Source organism: Populus euphratica, unplaced genomic scaffold, assembly GCF_000495115.2.
Source record: "Populus euphratica unplaced genomic scaffold, PopEup_1.0 scaffold14.1, whole genome shotgun sequence".
Classification (NCBI taxonomy): Eukaryota; Viridiplantae; Streptophyta; class Magnoliopsida; order Malpighiales; family Salicaceae; genus Populus; species Populus euphratica.
This window is the reverse complement of record NW_011499876.1, coordinates 1,423,751-1,442,277: the sequence shown is the minus strand read 5'-3', so window position 1 is coordinate 1,442,277 and position 18,527 is coordinate 1,423,751. Positions and strand designations below refer to the sequence as shown.

The window sequence follows — 18,527 nt, the reverse complement described above, 5'->3', positions numbered from 1 at the left end:
GTAAAATCTTCCACACATCTCAAGTGGATGAGTATTATTAGAATCAAGGTTTAACATAAGAAAGAAACCACTTGGTGGGTTCTTCTATCACTCTTACAACTCATTCTTACCACGTACGGTATCTGAAATATTTTGAATTGCCTGCATTTGGGCCAAGATTTAGTTTGATTATCACATACAGAATCAAGTGCTTAAGGGTGTTCTTAACTTTATAGATGAACTGCAGAATGAATATTCTGAATTGCCTGCACTTGGGCCAAAAATCACTCATTAAAGTTCGAGGCTAGATTAGATTTAGTAGAGATCTTAGCTAGCTTTAATGGACCCTCCATGCTCCATGTAACTAGGCAACTATGATGGTGATTGAATCATGGACATTTTTTTATTGTTCTGCCCCATTCCTGATGCAGTTACAATGAACTATATTGAAACCATAATGAACTGTGAGAGCCTAAACAAGAAAACCTTAGTCGAAATAAGCAAACATTTTAGTGTGTGTGTGTGTGCGCATGTCTGTGTGTGTGTATAAAATCTAGAAAACCTATGATATATATAGAGCTTGATATGGGTTGAGTTTTAAGTTGAATTAGAGAAATGCAATTGACTTAATCAAAATTTAAATGATTTGGTTGATCTGGTTAATCTCGGTACAATCAATATATACTCAGTTAAATCTCTGGTTTCTTGGGTTTAACTTTCTTGTGTACTGTCCAAATTGTTTGCATCATCTGAGAAACTACAGTGTTGTCTTCCCTAGGTATCAATATGTTTGCTTCCCAGGTCAGACGCTATCAAGTCTAAGAGAATGAATTGTTGTAAGCATTCATAGAGAGGAGGGGACTATTGGGTTGGTTATTATTAATGTGCAACAACCATTGACTATTGCAGCAGCTGCAACTGGAGTTGCACCAACCATGCGCACCCATCCAAGATGTCAAAGGTTGATAGCCATCATTTTTGAAGAAAAGTTGGAGTTGGCAACCACCTTTGTTGAAGAAGAGCTAAAGTTGGGGCACCATTGTTGCCTATAAAAAGGCACCGAGAGAGAGAGAGAGAAAAATGAGCAAAGGGTAGTGAGTGTGTGTAAAAGAGTAAAGAGAAAGAGAGAGAGCTGCATTGGCAGTAGCCTTGTTGCCATTGCAGCAGCTGCAAGTGTAGTAAGAGAGTTGGGAGTAGAGTTTGAGTGAAGTGATCCTCCTCCTCCATGTGTGTTGTAACTCTTCCTTTATTTATCTCTAATAATATTAACTCTCTTCCATGGATATAGGTTGTCACAACCTGAATCCTAGATCTATGACTGGCAACACAGGAGCGGTGTCGAAAAGACACCACACCTACGCTAAGCCTTAGAACAGACGTATCAAAAGAATAAGTTATTCAAAAAAACGCAGCATTTCATAATCTTCAGAAATATTATGTTATTCAAAACTGATAAACTCAAAAGATAGTTTAAAACTCTTCATCAATAATTAAAACAAAAACAATAATCCATAATACTCATTACACTATCAAAATCCAAACTTAATTAAAACAGGGTAATAGTGGAGTATCTAAGACATCGAATCAAAAGGAAAGGAAAGCCTCACAAAACAAGCAAGGCATACCGACCAAAACTGAAGAAATAGAAACACTCAATAAAGTCCACCTGCTATCAGAAACTAAGAACCTAAAATAATATTAAGAATGAGGGGTGAGTTCAACCAAACTTAATGAGGAAATAATATTTAATATACATTTTAGATATTAATAGTTTACAAGATGATTTATCTTGATATACATATACATATATATACTAAAAATATTATCATAACATAGTGAAATACATGTCAAAGATCAGATGACACCCGAAGGTGGCCAGATGAAACCCAAAGGTGACCAGATGACACTCAAAAGTGACCAGATGACACCCGAAGGTGACCACTGTGGGATGATCAATCGCCACAGACTGATGCCTCTCTCACAAGCTAGGTATACAGAATACTATGTGCACATAAGCTAACTACTCTCCGTTAGCATGGAGTTACTAACAAATCCTGTATCAAGGCATAATAGATACTTATAGAATCATCAAAGAAACGTATATTATATCAAATAGAATTTAACTCGATAGAATGTGAGTGCAAATTCAAGAATAGATGAGTACTTGAAAAATAAGGTAAAATATATAAATATTCAAGAGATTAACTAATTGTACTCATCATATAATCAACATATATATTTATTTATATTATATGCATATTAAAAATTATCTCACTCACTCGGAAGAATATAAATTAAAAGGAATATCAGATGAAAGACCCAAAAAACCTATTGAGGATCGTTAGGAGAACCTACAATAAATATATGAAATATACTCAAAAGCAACTCAAAACAACACAAATGAAAGATTCCAATTCATAAAAAAAAAACCAGGCTTAGTCTCTTAAGTTCAGGGACTAAAACGATAATTATCCAAAACAGGGACCAAAACATAATTTTACCAAAACGAGACCAAATTGTAATTACATAACCACAGTGAAACTTCACCCATAAACCATCCTCAATTCTGACTAGAACGAATCAGGGACCGAACTGTAATTTTTATAAAGTTTAGGGACTAAAATGTAAATTCCTAAAATTGAGGGACCAAACTGAAATTATTCAAAATCAATTATCAAACTGAGATTCATCATCCTAAATCTCATAATAACACTATCCAGAATCTAAAAATATATTTAGGGGTCAAACTATAATTTTCCCAAAGTTTAGGGACTAAACTATAATTTTCATAAATTAAGGACCAAAATAAAATTTGGTCATCTTCAACCTCAAGACCATTCTGTCCAGATTTTACAGCAAGGTAAAAATTGAATTTCTTAAGCCATCAAAATTAATTTAATCAAATCAACTCATAAATTCTTATTTTCAACAAAATACTAATTAATTACCTAACATTAAACCCTTAATAATCATAAATTAATTTTAACAATATAAACTTTCAATCCTTATAAACCCTAATATCTTTTTTTAATCATTCCATAAACAAACTATAATTGAAAGTAATATGAAAGAGAACACTTACTTGTTACTTGCACCTTTCTTGAACCAAAAATTCAAGATAAAAAACTAAACTCTTTGGTTTGAGGAGGGAAGGGTCATAGTGGCTACAAGAATTAGAAGAGAGAAAAGAAATTCTCTTGCAACTCTTCCTTAAATACCTAGGTTAATTTAGGTTGGATTTGGGCTCACTTGGGTTTAAGTTTGGACCAAAAGTTTGGGTTTTACATAGACAATTTACCGAATCATGTTAAATATTGTATCAATATATTTAGTCTTCAATAAACAATTATCAGAACACCACCGGTCCGCGCATGAAAATCTGGAATCCCCAACAGGGACCCATCCATGTGTTGCGATTAGAAGGAATGATTCGTTTGGAAGAAATTCCGATATCTCCATGAATCATTTTCTATTGTTGTCACATAGACAAGTTTCTGTCTCAATAGCAACCAAGTGCTTGTTAATAACAATGGCAGCAGCAAGTCATCAAGTAATAATCAATTTGGCATTTTTAATACTTTTTTCCCAATATTATTGTTGCATTACGGTTTTCTTTCTTCTTCCTTTTGACAGGAAGGAAGGATGAAGAAAGAAAGATACTATTAATTATTCGAGTTTTATTCCTTAGTATTAATTTTTTTCTAATATATTTGTTTCTTCCAGAAGCTTACAACTCCTTGAATAGATTACTAATAGACTTTTGCAAAGTTAAAAAATCAGAATATTAAATCAAATAGGATTTAAGAAAAAACCCACAAAATCCAAGTTAAACTAGAAATATGAAAAAATAACAAAACAGAATTAAAGAGCGTCTTTTAGCCTCATTTGAACGCCTGCTTACAGAACTAGACCTGTAAATCCTTCTAGGTAAATTCCAGTGGAATTCAATATTCAGATAAAAAAACTACGTCCGACCAGTTATTCGGTGTGGTTGCATCTCTTCTTGGATTTAACCCTGTCCTCCTAATCCATAAATAGTTTTAAGGTTTAGCAGGCTCATGGTCCAGTGTGGTAAATTCCTTTACATCAATTTTTTTTTTTTTTTTGTTTCCCATTCAGATGAGCAATTGAATCATTAAATGAGCCAAACTCCAACTGTCAAATGCGTTTCTTTCTACTTGTCTAATTAGTAGACTTAGTAAAATCATCTACACATCTCATTAACAATTGTAAACTTTTTGTGTTGATCGCTTCAATAATGACTTTAGCAGACAATCATGACATGACCCCCGTTACTTCTAGGAAATGTGGAAATACTACTCACTCTGCAAGTATCACTCTACACTATATGTAAGAAACCATCTGGTGGGTTCTTCTATTGACTGTAAACTTGAAAATGACTAGAGATGGGAGGTCAATTGTCTTTGTATTTAGTATGTGATTCACACGAACAAAAGTGTCCTATTCATGTCCTTTCACGATATAAATCTTTAGATAAGTAAACGATGGGGATATGTAAAGATCTTCCTTCCATGTTTTATCATATTAAGAGTTGTACTTCTAGATATCATTTCTGCTAGTAAAGGGTTTTGGAGTAAGCAACGTTCATAACAAAGAGCTTCGCAATTTTGTTGAGAAATGTGTCCCAAAGTTCTCACGTTTTTGCTGTTTGCTTCCTTTCAGATTTATACACAAACCTATGGTGATGATTGTAAGTTCAAGAAATTAATATTCCCCATTTACTGCAAAGAGTTCTTGAGCCATGTCTCATGTAGGATGTAGCTTTTTATGCTAATCAGAATCAAGTGCTTAAGGGTCATCTTAACTTTATAGATGGAACTGCAGAATGAATATTCTTAATTGCCTGCACTTGGGCCAAAAATCACTCATGAAAGTTCGAGGCTAGATTAGATTTAGTAGAGATCCTTGCTAGCTTTAATGGATCCTCCATTCTCCATGTAACTAGACAACTCTGATGGTGATTGAATCATGGAATTTTTTTTATTGTTCTGCCCCATTCCTCATGCAGTCACAGTAATGAGTATTCTCAAGGATGCCTGGGTAAACACCCCACGTAATTGGGTGGGTGCAGATCCCTGTGGAGGAAAATGGGAAGGCATTTCATGTTACAATTCACTTGTGACTTCGATGTAAGTTATAGGCAGTTGTTCAGCTTCAAATGTTAATTAAGCCTCGCACCTTCTTCCTTCTAAAAGTATCGAGATAAGCTGACTATTTTCAACTGCAGAACGTTGGCGGCTGTGGGGTTGATGGGTGAGCTGTCTGGAGACATCTCCTCCTTATCAGAATTGGAGGTTCTGTAAGTCTTGAGTTTTGACTTCACATAATAAATGATCCCAACTTACAAGTAGTCATAGCCTCAAATTAAGATGTAGTGCTACGATACTCTTTGGCTTTCCAGATGTCTAGACTGGGCTCAGCTCTAGCGTCCTGATCTCAAAGGCATGAGGTGTTGAAATAAACTCAATTCAGAAGGTCAAGGAAGGCAGCCACCAGCTGTCACCGCCTATCCACCAACCAACCAGCCGCCAGCCGCTTTCACACCGTCGGTCAAAAACCACTTTCATACTTGAAGGTTGAATTTTCTTGTTTTGATTTTGTGTATAAATAGATAGTTAAGCTTATGCAATTATGTGTGGAGAGATTGAGAGAAACACTAGAGAGAAAGGGAGAAAGAAAGAGGGGTTGTTATTGTAAGCTTTTCATTATTGTAAGCTTGTTGTTCTTGAAATAAAAGAGTGTTTTATCCCCTCTGAGTGTTTCAAAGCCACCCACAAGTGGTTTCTCCCACCAACAATTGGTATCAGAACCCCGTTCGTCGGAAAACAGAGGTATTTTTGGGAAATATCCGAATTTTCAAAGTTGTCAAAAACAAGTTTTGATCATTCCAAAGTGTAGAGCTCATCAATACGAACTCAACGGTGTAAAAATCAGATCAATCGGAGCACGGGGTGGACCACACTCTCCGTCTGAAATTTCAGTACTGTAGCCCACGCGTCCCGAGGAAGAAGACGAGTGAGCCACACGCGCGCCATATTTGAGCCGCGCTGAGCCAAGCCTCAAGCCGAGCCACGAGCCATATTCCGGATCCGAGCCGAGCTCCAAGCCATATTCCGAAGCCAAGCCAAGCTCCAAGCCATATTTTAAAGTCAAAGTCAAAAAGAATATTCCTTGGAATATTCCCGGTTCAACCCAGCAAACCACCTGAATTGGTTTTTGGACCGGTTCGCCCCATTTTTGACCCGTTTTCTACAAAGTCAGACCGGTTCCCTACTATTTGGACCATTTCGGATCCATCTACGGTGTCGGTTTTGCCAAATTCAACTTCTAAAAGGTGATATAGTCATTTAAATAGCAAAATGACTACAGAAAATGCACAAACACTCATCCCGAAGCTAACCAAAGACAACTATGATAGTTGGTGCATCAGATTGAAGGCATTCCTTGGTTCACAAGAGTGTATAGACATTGTGCAATATGGTTATGATGAACCAGAGTCCAAAGAATCAGAAGATGCTTTACCAGAGGTACAGAAGCAAGTCCTCAAAACTAATAGAAAGAAAGACAACAAAGCAAAGACCATCATTTATCAAGGTCTTGATGAAGCGACATTTGAAATCATTTCTTCCGTAGAAACATCAAAAGAAATATGGGAGGCTCTCCAACAAAAATATAAAGGTGCTGACAGAATAAAGAAGATTCGTCTCCAATCTTTGCGAGGTGAATTTGAATTGTTACAAATGAAGTCCTCAGAATCCATTTCTGATTATCACACAAGAATTATGGTGATAGTCAATCAGATGAGAAGAAACGGAGAAGCCCTTTCAGATGCTCGAATTACTGAGAAAATTTTGAGATCCCTAGATCCAAAATTTGATTTTGTTGTTGTTGCTATTGAAGAGTCCAAAGAAGTGGACAAGTTGACAGTGGATGAGCTTATGAGTTCTTTGCAAGCTCATGAGCAGAAGATTGTAAAAAGAAATGGAGATAAGGTAATTGAGCATGCCTTACAAGCAAAGTTGTCTCTCAAAGACAGGTATGAGCAAGGGGAGACTTCAACAAGTGGATACACCACTCGAGGAAGAAGTCAACAAACACGAGGAGGATTTCAACAATTTCAAGGTAGAGGTTCTTGGAATACAGGTTTTAGAGGAAGATGTGGTAGAAACACCACCAGAGGAGGTCGAGGACAACAAGCATTCACTCCTAGAGGAAGAGGAGGCGGTTACAATAACCGTGACAAGAGGAATATTCAGTGTTATAATTGCAATCAATTTGGCCACTATAGCACTGAATGTCAAAAGAAAGCTCCACTAGAGATACGTGAGTGAGTCAACTTTGCAGAAGAGGATGTCAACAGTAGAGGAGCAGCTGCATTATTTGTCCAACAAGGACTTGACAAGAATCAAGAGAATATTTGGTATCTTGATTCTGGAGCCAGCAATCACATGTGTGGCCAACAAGATTTATTTGGTGATCTAGATGAGACCATACAAGGTTTTGTCACCTTTGGAGATACGTCAAAAGTTCCATTCAAAGGTAAAGGCAACATCCCAATCAAGTTGAAGAATGGCGATCATAGCTACATCGCCGATGTCTACTATGTCCCAGCCATAAAGCAGAACTTGGTGAGCATAGGTCAACTTTTGGAGAGAGGCTATACACTTTACATGAAGAATTGTCATCTGACAATTACAGACTACAATGGGAGATTAATTGCCTATGTGAAAATATCCAAGAATAGGATGTTTCCTTTAAACATCCAATATGATGCAGCAAAGTGTTTGAGTGCCATCACCAACAGTGAAGAATGGCTTTGGCATCTGAGGCTTGGACATCTGAATTTCACAAGTCTGAAGATGCTAGCAAGCAAGAAGATGGTCAAAGGTATGCCCCACATTGATCATCCAGAAGAAGTCTGTGAGAGTTGTGTCCTCAGCAAACATCACAGATCCAGTTTTGCCAAAGAAGTCAACTGGAAAGCAAACAAGCCACTAGAGTTAGTACACACAGATGTGTGTGGTCCTATAAAGCCTATGTCGACTGGACAAAATAGGTACTTTCTCACTTTTATTGATGATTTTAGCAGAAAGACATGGGTATATTTTTTGAAGAGGAAGTCAGAAGTGTTCAATTATTTTAAAGATTTTAAAGCAATTGTTGAGAAGCAAAGTGGCTATAAGATCAGAACCGTGAGATCTGATCAAGGTGGAGAATATACAGCAAATGACTCTGAAGCCTTTTGTACACAACAAGGCATCAGACATCAGACAACATCAGCTTATACACCACAGCTGAATGGTGTAGCTGAAAGGAAGAATCAAACAATTCTTGATATGGTAAGAAGTCTACTCAAAGCAAAGAAGTTGCCCAAGCAATACTAGGCTGAAGCTGTATCATGTGCAGTATATTTGCTGAATCGCTGCCCAACCAGAAGTTTGCAAGCTATCACTCCACAAGAAGCATGGAGTGGTCACAAACCAAGTGTTACTCATCTTCGAGTCTTTGGTTGTGTGGCATATGCAAAGATCTCAGATGCAAGAAGGACCAAACTCGATGATAAAAGTGAGAAATGCATCTTTGTCGGATATGGTGAGAGAAGAATGGGATACAAGCTGTATAATCCCATCACCAAGAAGGTAATTATGAGCAGAGATGTTATCTTTGAAGAAGATAAAACTTGGCAATGGAATGATGACCAAGAAGCAGTCAAATGGATCAGCATTGATTTGATCCTTGAAGACGAAGAAGTACCAACAGTACTTGTAGAAGGTCCGATAGTACCGGCAGACGAGCCACAAAGTCCGGTACACAGATTTCCTGTATTCAACAGGAGAAACACACCAGAATCATCATCAACACCATCATCAGCAGAACCATCATCAACATCCTCATCAGAAGGACCAAGAAAGATGAGAAATCTAGACGAGTTGTACGATGCCACTCAAGTCATGGAAGATACAACTTTGTTTTGTTTCTTTACCTATAAAACAAAGAAGAAGTGCAAAAATACAAAGCCATTGAAGGAAGAAACATTTATCAGAATGAAGTTCATGCTTGGCATGACATCCCTTGATTGAGTTTAAAGGGGAGATTTGTTGAAATAAATTCAATCCAGAAGGTCAAGGAAGGCAGCCACCAGCTGTCACCACCCATCCACCAACCAACCAGCCGCCAGCCGCTTTCACACCGTCGGTCAAAAACCGCCGTCACACTTGACGGTTGAATTTTCTTGTTTTGATTTCGTGTATAAATAGATAGCTAAGCTTATGCAATTATGTGTGGAGAGATTGAGAGAAACACTAGAGAGAAAGGGAGAAAGAAAGAGGGGTTGTTATTGTAAGCTTTTCATTATTGTAAGCTTGTTGTTCTTGAAATAAAAGAGTGTGTTTTATCCTCTCTGAGTGTTTCAAAGCCACCACAAGTGGTTTCTCCCACCAACATGAGGCACATATTGAGAAAAGGCATCATTCCCAAAACTGCTTTCATCTTTTTTCTCGATATATGAACATGATGATTGTTTTCCATTCCAAGGATTCCTTGCTCATTAACAGTGTCTGGTTAAAGGGATCTATCGTACAACACGGGGTTGAACGGTACCCTTCCACCATCAATTGTGAATTTGAAGAAGCTAAAAAACTGAAACCAGTCCTCTAATTAACTGACAGAATTTTCTTTTCTTCCATTCCAGAAAGTTAGCTGGTTGTAGTTTCTCTGGTCCTATCCCTGAGTTATAGGTCTCTTCAGCTGCTGGAGTCTCTGTGAGTGTTTTACTGTTTTCGGATGGACAAAACATGTTCTCTATTGGCAATCTTTACTGTTTTCTGAAACTCTCTATTGCTATTTCCCGGAGAGAGGTGAATTCAAATAGATTCACTGGATCAATTCCACATTCAATTGGAAACCTTTCGAAACTCATTGTGCAGGATCTATTCAATAATCTGCTCGACGGATCCATCCCGGTCTCTAGTGGAAATACATCTGGTCTTGATATGCTAGTTAATGCAGTACACTTGTATGTAAAATCTCTTTGTGCTGTCCAGCTGATTAGTGTTCTCTCTTGCTTCGGCTTTATTGACATCTGTTTATGCTGGTCTGAAAATTATTCAGTCATCTAGGAAGGAATCGGTTCTCAGGCGCAATCCCGAATGAGCTTTTCAGATCAGACATGACTCTCATTCACGTGTAAGTTTGTATATGCTTTTCAGATCAGACATGAGATTGAAAGTTAAGATTTTTTTTATCAGACTGGTCATTTGGCACTATCAGACCTTTTGTTACGCATGCGCTAGACTATCCACCTGAATACAATAAATCCATATCTGATCAATTTTAGTAAAGGTTTACAATATTTGTATATTCATTACTTTTGTGCAGGCTTTTGCATGACAATAATCTCACGGGAAGCATTCCTTCTACACTTGGACTTGTGCACACTTTGGAGGCTGTGTAAGCATCTACATGACAAACTGAAGTGATTAATCTACACTGATCTAGTTTGCATTGAATGCCTGTCCCTTCAAACCTCAACAATCTTACCAATGTGACGACGTTGTAAGTATACAGAAAACGACATTGCCAGTAAAGATATCACAATGGTTTGGCTAGTTTGTTAAGTCTTTTGTGCGGATTTTCACTCGGTTATGAGTGCTTTTTGCTGATAAATTTCAGGATTTTGCCCAACAATAAATTTACTGGGCCTGTTCCTAATCTCACTGGCATGGCTTATCTCAGCTACTTGTAAGATTTCCAGGCTGTTAGGTATCTCAGTATGAAATACAATTCCACTTTTCTCCAATGCCTAGTACTTTGACAAAAATCTTTTCTCCAGGGACCTGAGCAATAATAGTTTTGACGCTTCAGATTTTCCGTTGTCATTCACAAACTTACGGGCTTTGACAACACTGTATGTCTCCCTGCCTCCCTCCTTTTCTCTCTCTGTCGTAACACACACTCGACCAGCTCAATGAAGACTTAACTGTTTTCTTTCAAGAATAACAAATCCTTTCCACCATCCCACTTTGCAATTAGCCCTTAAAATTTTGCTCAGGCATCATGACTTTACACGCTATATTATAATTGTCTCCATGTTTAGTAAGTGTTATACGAAGCAGTCATTGGTTTTTTTGACAGAGACATTTTTGTCCATGGAACCTCTTATTGACTATGCATTCCTGTGTATAAAAGTTTACCATTTATGATTTTTCACGCTGTCAACATAGTGAAGCGTTCTTCACTTCCTGTGAATAACAGAATGATGGAAAACACTGGACTTGAAGGTCGGATTCCTCCTACACTTTTCGATCTTCCTTGTTTACGGACTTTGTGAGCATCCTTCCCCTTGTTTCTTCAGTACCATAGCAGTCAACTTCATGGTATTGATAGACTCTTTCATCTCATGGAAACTGATGGATATCTAAATTCACAAATGGTTACAGGATTCTAAGGAACAACCAGCTCAATGGCACATTGGATATTGCAACAAGCTCTAGCAGCCAACTGAAAGTCATTGATATGGGAAACAATCTCATTTCATACTATGCAGAAACACCAGAACGAAGGAATAACTTGGATGTAATGTAAGAGGCATTCTCCTCCTCCTTTTTTGGATTAATTACAATAGTCCCTCTCGGATATTACAGAAAATCATCCCTTCAATATATATCAAACGTTAACGGCATTTTTTGTACAGAAGTTTTTATAATATCTTCAAACTTTTGAGATGTCTCTGTAATTCTTTTCCTTAATTTTGTCCACTTGACTGCTAAAATGTGACAACGATAGTAGTGGGACAAGTTAAATCCTGAGGAGATGTGCTATACATCTTGCCTGCATAAGAGTGTTTGATGTGTTATATTTTGCAGACTTGTGGGTAGCCCAGTTTGTGAGCATCCAGAAGCAACAGAAAATTACTGCGCAGTTCCTCAAGCCAATTCTTCGTATACGCGGCTACCAGAGAAATGTGTTCCCTTCCACTGCATTTCAGATCAGATTTCCAGTCCCAATTGCAAATGCTCGTATCCATACAGGGGAGTACTAGTCTTCAAACCTCCATTTTTAAAGTCAAGAAACTCAGCTTATTATGTTCATCTGGAAGAAGAGTCTCTGATGCGTTCCTTCAAGTTCCATCAACTTCCCGTGGATTCAGTTGAAGTAAATTTTCCAGCGAAGGATTCGTTTGGGTATCTTGAGTCAAATTTATCAATGTTTCCGTCGGGCCAAAATCATTTTAACACAGCTACGATTTCTGATATCGGATTTGTGCTAACCCTTCAGACTTATGATAATTCAGATATCTTTGGACCTACATATTTTAAGGGTTCTGCATATCCATACTTCGATGGTACTTACACATTTCATGCACAAGTGAGAGATTGGCTTGCATTATTCTTTCTTTATTCTGATGACACATCCTCCTCCCTCCCTCCCTCCCTCTTTATCATGCAGGAAAACCCACGGTATCAAAAGAGTTATCAAGTACCGGAAGGATCATCGGGGCTGCGGCTGGAGGAGCCTCTTTCCTGCAACTATTTCTCCTTGCAGGGGTATGTGCTTATCGACAGAAGAAGAGAAGAGAAAGAGCAAGTGAACAGAAGAATCATTTTGGTACTTGAAGGTTCTAGTTTTTAAACCTGATATTTTCCCATTCATCATTGAAAATTGTGTTTATTTCTTTTTCTTCATCTTGCCAAATTGCAGCATACTTGGATTTAAAGAACAGTGACAGCGTTCCTCAGTTGAAGGGAGCCAGATGCTTTTCTTTCGATGAGATTACGAAGTGCACGAATAATTTCTCGGAAGTCAATTATATTGGATCAGGGGGTTACGGAATGGCAAGTCTCTCCCTCTTTTCCTGTCCTGCCATGGTGGTTTCATTTGCATAAACAATGATTGTGTGTGTTGCTGGTTACAATTTGCCTTCAAACTATCTAACTTCTGAGCTGGCATGGACTACCAAACCTTGAGAATGAGTATTTGAAAGTAAACTTTCAGCATTTTTGTGTACAGGTTTATAGAGGCATGCTTCCTACCGGACAACTGATTGCCATCAAACGACGTCGACAAGGATCGGTGCAAGGTGGGCTTGAATTCAACTCAGAGATAGAAGTTTTATCGAGAGTTCATCATAAAAGTGTTGTAAACCTTGTTGGGTTTTGCTTTGAGAGTGGTGAACAGATGCTAATTTATGAGTTTGTTCTCATTGGTAGTCTCAGGGACAGCCTATCAGGTATTGTACATGGAACCCATCAATCTTACAAGCATTGAGTTTTCCATGACAACCCTTTGGTGCCTTCGTTCCGAAAATAAGCACACGCATTCTATAGTTGTAGTAAGTCAATACAATTATATATCCTCTTCTCATGTAAGCAGGTTTGAGCGGGATCTGGCTGGATTGGAGGAGGAGACTTAAAGTGGCTCTTGGTGCAGCAAGAGGTCTTGCCTACTTGCACGAGCTTGTCAAGCCTCGGATTATCCACAGGGACTTAAAATCAGCTAACATATTACTGGATGAATCCTTAAATGCTAAAGTTGCTGACTTTGGTCTTTCCAAGCCTATGGACAATAGTGAGCTTATTCTTGCTACCACTCAAGTTAAAGGGACAATGGTCAGTACCTCCAAAACTACAAGAATTTAAGACTATCTAGTTTCATTATATGCAGGTCGCCGGCTGGTCTATGATTAAAGCCAATATATATCAAGTGTTACAAATGACATGATTACTATATTTTCTGCTTAGGGTTATATAGATCCAGAATATCAGAAGACCCTGCTCTTGACTGAGAAGAGTGATGTCTATGGCTTTGGAGTTGTGTTGCTGGAACTAGTAAGTGGAAGAAAGCCTTTAGAGCGAGGGAAATACCTTGTAGCGGAGGTAAGTAGCTTATTGGATAGAAAAAAAGATCTATATAGCCTTCATGAACTTCTTGACCCCAGCATTGGTTTAGACACGAATCCGAAAGGTCTAGATAGGATAGTGGATCTGGCAATGAAATGTGTACAAGAGAAAGGAAGTGACAGGCCAACAATGGGTGAAGTGGTGAAAGAGATTGAGAATATCTTGCATCTTGCTGGTTTAAACCCCAGTGCTGAAGTAGAATCCACTTCAGCTAGTTTTGAGGAAGCAAGCAAGGACGAGTTTCCACCATCCTTGAAGGAAGAAGAGCTTTCATTATCTCGAGTCTAGAACCATGATGAGCATTTCTTAGATGGGAAAGATGAGAAGTTGCTTCAGTACTGGGTTTTACAATATTTTCTTGCGATGTTTGCCGCGTGTGGTGCATCAGATTTGTAAGATTCAACTACTTGTGAATATATAGTTAGCAAAACCTTTGTATGTTGGGTGAAAGAAATCCTGGGTGAATATATAGTTACATTAATTATGTTAGAAATTAAACTTATGCCAGTTGAACTTATTGATCTATTTCTCTTCATTCGACATCTCACTTGAATCAAAGGAGAATAAAATGATGAGCATTTTCTGCGTCCTGTATCCAATCTTTTAAGTTGTGAATATTATAATTATTATTATCATGACGCTTAATAACGGAGTTTATTACAAAGTCAAAACCCTTCAAAACCATGGATATCATAGCTAAGGGGAAACATCTAAAATATTTCATTTAGACAACCTTATTTATACTAATCATAGGTCTAAACTGAATAAAAAAATAAAATTTGTAAACTAAATACTTCCAAAACTGCATGCATGTGCATTGCATTGATGTGATGGTGTTAAAAATTGTTGCTCAGGTCATTGGTTTCTCCAACAGGGCAGAGAAATACCACTCGTTTTTGTCAATCCCTCGATCAAGCTTCATGCCAGCGTTCCACCTTAGGTTCCTGAATCCAACACGATCCAACATTGGAACGTATGTTTGATTCAGCTGTGATCCCAGGCAGAAGAAGTGATCAAGCCAGAAGAGCCCCCCTGGCCTCAACACTCTGTATATATCATAGAGTGTGAATTCCAACATCGCATCTGGAATCCAGTTGCTCAGAACATGCATCGAATGAACTATGTCTAGAGTGTTGTCAAAGAATGGAAGCCTCTGAGAAACACTGACATGGATAGAGATCAACCCCCTTGACGCAATAAAGCTGTTGAATGGACCGTCCAAATTCATGGAGCTGGTGACGATGGTTACATTTCTTTCCTTCATTCTTGCCGCAAATGTGCCACTCCCGCCTCCTATGTCAAATCCAATGCGTATAGTCCCCTGAGGCCTTGTTTTGAGGACTTCATCGATGCCATAATCAAGCCCCCCATTGTCAAGAAGCCATCTACTCTTCTCCCTGCCCTCCAAGTCGAAGCAGTCCTTGCAGTCGAAGTAGCCAGGTGCCTTTCTGCGTTCAATGAGGCACTTGTAGCTTTTGCAAGTATATGGATCCCAAATAATGCTGGTGTCTGGTGGTGTAGTCCAAAGACTCTTTGGAAATGGTGTTGGCTCCACATAGTTGGCAGGGGACTTAGGATGGCATCTACGGCGAGGGAGAGGCTCACACCCCTTAAGCATCAACCTCTGAGCAAACACATCATCCACCGGACATTCCCCTCCAACTTCATAGGTCATGTACTGTGCTAATTCCTCTTGATACCTTAAGCACGCTCCACCTACTGGCGGATAAACCTCGTCGGATCCCATCCTTGGTGAGTACCCTAGTGGGAGTTTGTGAGGACCTATCACTAGCATAACTTCATCAGACATAGCAACATTCAATAGTTTCATGGGATCGCTTCCTTTCTCTTTCTCAGTCAATCCCTCATGTCTGCTGCGTAGCTCTGTAAGAAGAGCTTCAACAAACAAGTTGGTAGAGTTGAGCTTTTTGTGGAACTCAGCAATTAGAGAATGACTGATGGCAAGTTGCTCTTTAGTAGCGCTAAGCTCATCCAATAGAGTAGTGGGGTCCCCGAGAGGGAGAGAGATGTGATTCTTTGAGCCCAATGGAGATGGTTTCCAGTTAAAAGAAGGGCTAGTGAAGATGTACATAGTGAGAAGGTTGGTTAGTATTACAAGCACAAACATCTTGAGCTTGTACTTGGTATGGAGCTGCTGTTGATGGACATGCTTTTTAGGGTAATCCTCAACACCATTTACCATCTTTCTTTCTTTCTTTCTCAAATGAGCAAAGACTAATGTTGACACTAGTTAAATGGCATGGAAGAGGCAGAGGCAGAAGAGGAAGAAATTAGGTCGAAGAGTAAATGCAAGGCACAGAAAGCGGCGAAGTCGCATGTTCTAGTTCAAGTTTGGTCATTGTAACGCGCCGCTTTGGACGTTCCAAGACTCTTTTCCACAAAATTAATTCAATTTTTGCACCCTGCCCTGGCTCTCCGGATCTTGGCTCATCATCAGATTCATTGAATATGGCCTCTACTCATGCATTATCCTATAAGTTTACCACATAGTTCTCTCCTTTTTATGCAATTTAATTAGATATTGCATGTAGGTGGCCATCACCATTGCTATAGAAAACACATTTAGTGATTTGTTTTTTTCTTTTCTTTTCTTTTTTTTAATCATCATTTAACTTTATTTTAACAATAGCTCACATGATTGGTTTTAGCAAACTATCAATCGTTTTGTTCTCATTTTGCAACAATTTCATCATAATAGCTAAATTACAAAATATTATTATGGAATCGATGCAACCAATTTATAAATTGTTGAAAGTAATTAAATTAAAGTGTAAGATTGAACGAGAAAAAATGGGATTGCATTATCTATTTATATAAAAGTAGTTAAAAAAAAAACTACCCGTTTGAGCCATTTTTAGAAATAATCTGGTTTTTGTACATGAACATCTCATGTATAACGCCGGTACGTTGCCGCTGGTGTTATAGGTTGGCATGGCTATCGGTAAAGGAGGAGGGATTACATAGTGTGTTAAGATTACCAAGGACCAGGAAGCTGATCCTCAATAATGGTGCCATTGTTGTTATCCTTCTTCCATGCTCTTTGGTTGTCTTGTTCTTTTTTTTTCTTTTTTTTTTGAAACAGACTGATGAAGGGGACTCTGCTTCATCTGCAGTTCATGGATTGAATGGTAAGCAATCTGGAGAAGAGCAGTTCTCAGTGAAAGTTCCTGGTTCCCACCTGAAATACCTTTTCTTCCTGAATGCATGATGTCAATGTAGTGATTCGTTGCAGGGTATGGATTTGGATCTGGATCAGAGAGCAGACAATTCATGCAAGGTCTTCTATGCGATCCACTAGCAATTGATTCCATATCTAACTATTTGAAGCTGTCAGATTCTCAGACCATTTGAGGCTGCTATGGATAACAACGTGCCTCAAATGGTATCAGCTCCACTTGATCCCCAGCTATGGTTACAGTCACATGCTAGTTGCCAGCAATACTTGTGATCAGGCCTACAGCCACAATCAACTGAGTTATGGACAAAAACATCTCCGGTCTTGCCGCCACAGCAACTCATGGGCAAACTACTTTGCCATCTCAACCAGATAGCGCAACGAGCTATAGCCGTAGCTGGAATTAGAATGTTTATGTACATTTTTGATGCACAATTAAAAACAAGTGGATCTGTGGCGCAATGGTAGCGCGTCTGACTCCAGATCAGAAGGTTGCGTGTTCGATTCAGTCAGGTTCATTTTCCACAGAATATATCATTTTAACTGAATCTTCGTAAAGCAGCCGGGCTCCACGCTAATCCGATCATCGGCTTAAAATAGATTTTAAATTAAACTAGGTGAGCCGATCCTTACTGATTAAATATTAATTAGCTGATCTAGAAGATAAACCCCCCCATCTAAAAAAAGTCAAATCAGGGTTGATAACCACGTTTGGGAGGCTAGATTGGATCGTATGTCCATATATATTTTTCTATTTCTAGTTTTTTTTTTTTTTAGAATATGGGTTAAATCCAACTTAAAAAAAATAATTTTTTATGATGCCATAAATATATTTTTTCAACCGAAAAAAACATAAAAGCATTAGAAAGTTAAAAATATTTCATTTAAATATTTTAAAAATTAAATACTATAAAGGGTTAATTTGTAATTTAATTAATTTGGATAAAACTTTATAAAATGAATGTGAATAATATTTATGTTTAAAATAGTATATATATTTTTATTTATTTTTCACCTAGCTAACACATGATTAGTAATGTGAAGTAGATGAGATGACTATGATCCCACGTTGGGCCGGGATCGACGCCACCATTTGACAACTATTTAATGCAAATAAATTGAAATTTATTTGTTCTATATGGCTTAGTTGTGAGTGTGACCACCACTTAATTAACAATCCACAAACAACATGAAAATACCAAACTACCCATCACTTAATTACGCTGCACTTCTACCTAATTCAAGAAACATTTTATTAGCAAGCTTGCGAGGAAGATTTTAATCTCTCTCCCCAAATTAATCACCATTTTAATTTCCAAATTCCAACCATCAAAATTAATACCTTGATGGATGATCATTAAAGGACATTTAATCAGATGATACAATCTACCCTCCCTCCACCATTTCCCCTTTTGTGGTTTTTTTTTTTTAAA

At 38.1% G+C, this 18,527-nt stretch overlaps 1 protein-coding gene, 1 non-coding gene and 1 pseudogene across 3 annotated transcripts; 2 read left to right on the top strand and 1 right to left on the bottom strand.

The window, feature by feature from the left end:
* The first annotated feature begins 4,353 nt into the window (after positions 1–4,353).
* Positions 4,354–14,492, top strand: LOC105128514 (probable leucine-rich repeat receptor-like protein kinase At5g49770; annotated as a pseudogene).
* Positions 14,493–14,598: 106 nt separating this feature from the next.
* Positions 14,599–16,436, bottom strand: LOC105128463 (uncharacterized). 2 transcript variants are annotated; one of them, XM_011030153.1, is made up of 2 exons: positions 16,161–16,436; positions 14,599–16,078 (listed from the first exon to the last, which is right to left on the bottom strand). In XM_011030153.1, the coding sequence occupies exon 2, from the start codon at positions 16,024–16,026 to the stop codon at positions 14,749–14,751; it is 1,278 nt and encodes a 425-aa protein (XP_011028455.1). In that variant the 5' UTR covers positions 16,027–16,078; positions 16,161–16,436; the 3' UTR covers positions 14,599–14,748. The 2 variants fall into 2 exon arrangements, with proteins under 2 accessions (XP_011028455.1, XP_011028454.1); XM_011030152.1 differs by lacking the exon at positions 16,161–16,436 and having other exon boundaries at positions 14,599–16,143.
* Positions 16,437–17,541: 1,105 nt separating this feature from the next.
* TRNAW-CCA (transfer RNA tryptophan (anticodon CCA)) lies at positions 17,542–17,612 on the top strand. The gene has a single exon. It is a non-coding gene; the product is annotated as a tRNA-Trp (tRNA).
* Positions 17,613–18,527: the final 915 nt, after the last annotated feature.